Source organism: Jaculus jaculus, chromosome 14 (genome assembly GCF_020740685.1).
Source record: "Jaculus jaculus isolate mJacJac1 chromosome 14, mJacJac1.mat.Y.cur, whole genome shotgun sequence".
Lineage (NCBI taxonomy): Eukaryota > Metazoa > Chordata > Mammalia > Rodentia > Dipodidae > Jaculus > Jaculus jaculus.
The window spans coordinates 2,382,725-2,387,871 of NC_059115.1; the positions used below are offsets into that span (position 1 = coordinate 2,382,725).

Consider the following 5,147-nt stretch of genomic DNA (forward strand, 5'->3'; position numbering starts at 1 on the left):
TCAAAAAAACTAACTAAATAAATAATAACAATAAATGCACCAGGACTATCATGGTGGTGCACGCCTTCAATCCCAGCACTTGGGAAGCAGAGATAGGAGGATCACTGTGAGTTCGAGGCCAGCCTGGAGCTAGAGTGGGCCCCTACCTCAAAAAAAAATAAATAAATAAATAAATAAAGGTAAGTAAATAAATAAAAATAAATGCAGATGTAAAGCTTTACAATGGAGAGCACAGGGTCTGTTATCAGGAAGGTTGGTTGGAGATCTACCTATTTATGTTTATGTGGAGGTGTTTTGTTTTTGATTGATTTGTTTTTGTTTTTGTTTTTCAAGGTAGGGTTTTACTCTGGTCCAGGCTGATCTGGAATTTACTATGTAGTCTCAGGATGGCCTTGAATTCATGGTAATCCTCTTAACCTCTGCCTCCTGAGTTCCGGGAATTTAGGCATGTGTCACCATGTGTGGCTTAATGATTGATTTTATTTGTTTGCTTAGGTGTTTTGCTTTTAAGACAAGGTCTTATGTAGTCCAACTTGGATTTTTTTTTTTTTTCAAGATATGGTCTCACTCTAGCCCAAGCTGACCTGGAACTCTGTAGCTCCAAGGCTGGCCTTGAACTCACAGTGATCCTCCTATATCTGCCTCCCAAGTATTGGGAATAAAAGTGTGCACCACCATACCCACAGTGAAGCTGGATTTTATTTTATTTTTATATTTTATTTATTTGAGAGAGAGAGAGAGAGGCAGATACATAGATAGAGACAGAATGGGCACACCAAGGTCTTTAGCCACTGCAAATGAACTGCAGATGCATGCATGCATGCACCACCTTGTGTATCTGGTTTACGTGGGTACTGGGGAATCAAACCTGGGTCCTTAGGCTTTGCAGGCAAGTACCTTAACCACTAAGCAATCTCTCCAGCTCTGGATTTTATTTTTGTTTATTTGAGAGGTGGGGGCGGGGAGAGAATGGACGTGCAAGGGCCTCCAGTCACTGCAAACAAACTCCAAATACATGTGCCACCATGTGCATCTGGCTTATGTGGGTATTGGAGAATTGAACCTGGGTCCTTAGGCTTCCCAGGCAAGCACCTTAACCTTAACCACTAAGCAATCTTTCCAGCCCCAAAGCTAGGCTTTAACTCTTGATTTTCCTGCCTTTATTTCCCAAGTGCTGTAATTATAGGCATGTGCCACATTGCCTGGTTTATGTGGTGTGGAGGATTGAACCCAGGGTTTTCTGTACACTAGACCAACATTGTAACAAATGAGCTACATCCCCAACCCCAGAAAAGCAATTAAAACCAAAAATAAAAACGGGCTGGAAAGATGGCTCAGTGGTTAAAGGCACTTGCTTACAAAGTCTGTGGGCCCAGGTTCGATTCCGCAGTACCCATGAAAAGTCAGATGCACAAAACAGTGCATGAATCTAGAGTTCATTCACAGGGGCAGGAGGTCCATTTTCCTCCCTCTCAAATATAAGTAAGCCAGGTGTGGTGGTGGCACACACCTTTAATCCCAGCATTCAGGAAGCAGAGGCATGAGGATCACTGTGAGTTTGAGGCCACCCTGAGACTCCATAGTGAATAGTGCATTCCAGGTCAGCCAGGGCTAGAGTGAAACCCTACCTTGACAAACCAAAGACAGAGAAAGAGAACCGTCCCTGTAGAGTCATCCCTCGTTAGACCTTGCACCCGCAGCTCCCCTCATCTTAAATATTCTCCCACTAGCAAGCTGAAAACAGTAAGCTCTGTGCCAGCTCTTCCATGAAGTCATTACTCCCCGACCCCCAGGACTCGCCACCCCTTCCTCTGTTCCTGATGGAACCCTGCAGCCGGGTCCTGTGTGCCTTCAGCTGGGCTGGCTTCCAGGTCGCTCGCTCGTCCTGGGGCTGCCACAGCGGGTGTTACCTGTGAGACTTCACATCCTGCTGGTCCTCCTCTGGCTCCAGGAGGGTGACAAGGGACAGTACTCCTTTGCCCTAGGACTCAGACCTGAGGAGAGCTGCTCTTCTGAACCAGTCACTCAGTGAAAGTTAAGAGAATCATGAAGAAAATACTTTATTAGGGTGTCTGGGAGTGGGGGACATCTGCCCTCGGCCCTAGCCGCAGTCCCCTCAGTACAGTCTCATGGGGGGAAAGGACCAGGCCTCCGGACTGTTCTGAGCCACCATCCAGGAGAGGCTGGGCAGGGGGGCAGGGGAGCTGGGGCTCCAGTCCAAGGCAGCTGTTCGGGACAACAAGGGTGACAGTGGCTGAGGCGGGGGCTGGGGTGGAAAGACATCCCAGGGCCGGGAAGGGGGTGGAGTGGCTATGAGCCAAATGCTTTTTAGCAGGTCAAAGGCTGTTGGGGGACCCCAAGTTGTCCCAGGGGGTGAAGGCAATGAGGGCAACGGGGGTGGTCTGGGACCCGTAGGTGGCACCAGGCCAACCCTGTGTGCAGGGGAAGTGCTGGAGGTATTCATCAGAGCGAAGGGGAGCTCCCGTGTCTCCTGCTGCGTCTGTTTCCCCTGGCTTGAAACCTGCTCAGGACTAGTGACCCAAGAGGGCGTCATCCTTAGTCTCCCGGGAACGCTAGACTTGGTCTCTAGTACACAGGAAAGAAACGTGGGAGTCATCTCATAAGAGAAGAAGAAGGTAGGTAAAGGGGTCAGGAGATAGGCTCACCTGGCATGGGTGGCTGGTAGCCCCGGAGCACCAGGGAAAGGTCAGGCACGCAACCATGGCAAGCCTGCAATGTCCCCACGATGGCATCCCTGGCCTCCTGTACCAGGTTCCTTCTGGGAAAGGCTTGTGGCAGAATCAGTTGGTGCTGGAAATCCCCCAGCAATTGCCCCAACACAGGGGGCTCCAGGGAATTTGGTGGGTCTGGGCCTGAGCCTCCACGCACCTGGTTTTCCTTGCCCCTTGGCTGGGAGGCTGGTTCCTGGACCCTGCCTGGGCTGTGGGAGGAATTGGTGGGCAGCAGAGGGGTGCCTGGTTCCAGGGAGCCACTGTTAAGCAGTCGGGTCACATCCAGAGATTTCACTTCATGGTTGAAGAGACCCCGGTGCTCACGGCTCAGCCTGCCCTGGGTTATGACCACAAGCTTAGGAGCTTTAGGAGCCACAGAATTCTGGAGGGCCATGGATTGTTCCCGACTGGACATGAGAGCATCCTCACGGGCCAATGATCGGTGGCTGCCCACCAGGGCCTTGTTCCGTTCCCGCCTGGTCTTCCGACGGCGGATGCGGCCATGTTTCTCAGGTTTCTGGAAAGGCTGAGGGGCTGGCCCCCGGGGATCCATGGTGTTCTGAAAGGAAAAGTGGTCACTAAATTCAGGCAAGTCAGGGTGAACAGCAAAACAAGATGAATGAGCCAGGTGTGGTGGCGCACACCTTTAATCCTGGCACTTGGGAGATGGAAGTAGGAGGATCGCTGTGAGTTCAAGGTCAGCCTGGGCTACAAGACCCCACCTTGAAAAAAAGAGGAGCTGGGAATGGTAGCGGACGCCTTTAATCCCAGCACTCGGGAGGCAGAGGTAGGAAGATCGCCATGAGTTCAAGGCCACCCTGAGACTATGTAGTGAATTTCAAGTCAACCTGGGCTAGAGTGAGACCATACTTTGAAAAACCAAAAGTACATAAATAAACAAAAATTAAAAATTAAAAGAAGAAAAGGATGACAGATGAAGTGAGAATGAGAGAAAGGAAGTAGGCAGTGAGCAACTGGGAAACGCTTGGCCATTCAAAGAGTCCCAGATGAGGTTAGTGATGGCTAATTGGAAGAGATGTCAGGGGGCTGGAGATATGGCTTAGCAGTTAAGGCGCTTGCCTGTGAAGCCCAAGGACCCAGGTTTGATGCTCCAGGTCCCATGTAAGCCAGATGTACATGGTGGCACATGTATCTGAAGTTCATTTGCAGTGGCTAAAGGGCATGGCGTGCCCATTCTCTCCCTCTCTCAAGTAAATAAATACATGAAAATAAAATCTTAAAAAAAAAAAGGGGGGCTGGAGAGATGGCTTAGCGGTTAAGCGCTTGCCTGTGAAGCCTAAGGACCCTGGTTCGAGGCTCGGTTCCCCAGGTCCCACGTTAGCCAGATGCACAAGGGGGCGCACGCGTCTGGAGTTCGTTTGCAGAGGCTGGAAACCCTGGCACGCCCATTCTCTCTCTCTCCCTCTATCTGTCTCTCTGTGTCTGTCGCTCTCAAATAAATTAATTAATTAAAAAAATATTAAAAAAAAAAAGATGTCAGGGAATGGGGACAGAAAAACTGGGAACAAGGATATAAAAAAAAAGTGAAAATGGGGTTGGGGAAATGGCTTAGTGTTTAAGGTAATTGCCTGCAAAGCCTAAAGACCCTGGTTCCATTTCCCAGGACCCATGTAAGCCAGATACACAAGGGGGCGCATGTGTCCGGAGTTCCTTTGCAGTAGCTGAAAGCCCTGGCACACCCATTCTCTCTCTCTCTCTCTCTCTCTCTCTCTCTGCTTCGTCCTCTCTCTCATATAAATAAATAGATAATATTTTTTAAATATGTGAAAATGGGCTGGAGAGATGGCTCAGCAGTTACAGTGCTTGCCTGCAGACCCAAACAGCCCAAGTTCAATTCCCTAGTACCCATGTAAAACCAGATGCACAAAGTAGCACAAGCATCTGGAGTCTGTTTGCAGTGATTGCAGGCCCTGGCGTGCCCATCCTGTCTGTCTTTCTGCTTGCAAATAAATAAATAAAAATATCATTAATAGCCAGGTGTGGTGGCGCACACCTTTAATCCCAGCACTCGGGAGGCAGAGGTAGGAGGATGTGAGTTCTCAGGTGTGAAGGCACCCTGAGAATACAGAGTGAATTCCATGTCAGCCTGGGCTAGAGTGAGACCTTACGTGGTAGTGCACGCCTTTAATCTCAGCATTTGAGAAGCCAAGGTAGGAAGACTGTCATGGGTTCAAGGCCACCTACATAAGTGAATTCCAGGTCAGCCTGGGCTACAGTGAGGGGGGGGGGCAAGAGGAAGATGAAGAGAAGGAGAAGAAGGTGGTGACACAACCTTTTATCCTAGCGTTTGGGAGGCTGAGGCCCAGCATTTGTGTTACCCCCTTCTCTGCCTGTAACCCCATTTGGGAAACTGAGGCAGGAGGATCATGAGTTTCAGGCCAAGCCCGGACTAAA

General features: G+C 49.8%; 1 protein-coding gene across 1 annotated transcript; it reads right to left on the reverse strand.

Annotated features, from left to right (window-relative positions):
- Nucleotides 1-2,087: 2,087 nt before the first annotated feature.
- Nucleotides 2,088-3,285, reverse strand: Prr19 (proline rich 19). The gene is made up of 2 exons (XM_004670388.2): nt 2,667-3,285; nt 2,088-2,586 (listed from the first exon to the last, which is right to left on the reverse strand). Exons 1-2 carry the CDS (start codon nt 3,283-3,285, stop codon nt 2,117-2,119), a joined length of 1,089 nt encoding a protein of 362 aa, XP_004670445.2. The 3' UTR covers nt 2,088-2,116.
- Between the last annotated feature and the right edge of the window lie 1,862 nt (nt 3,286-5,147).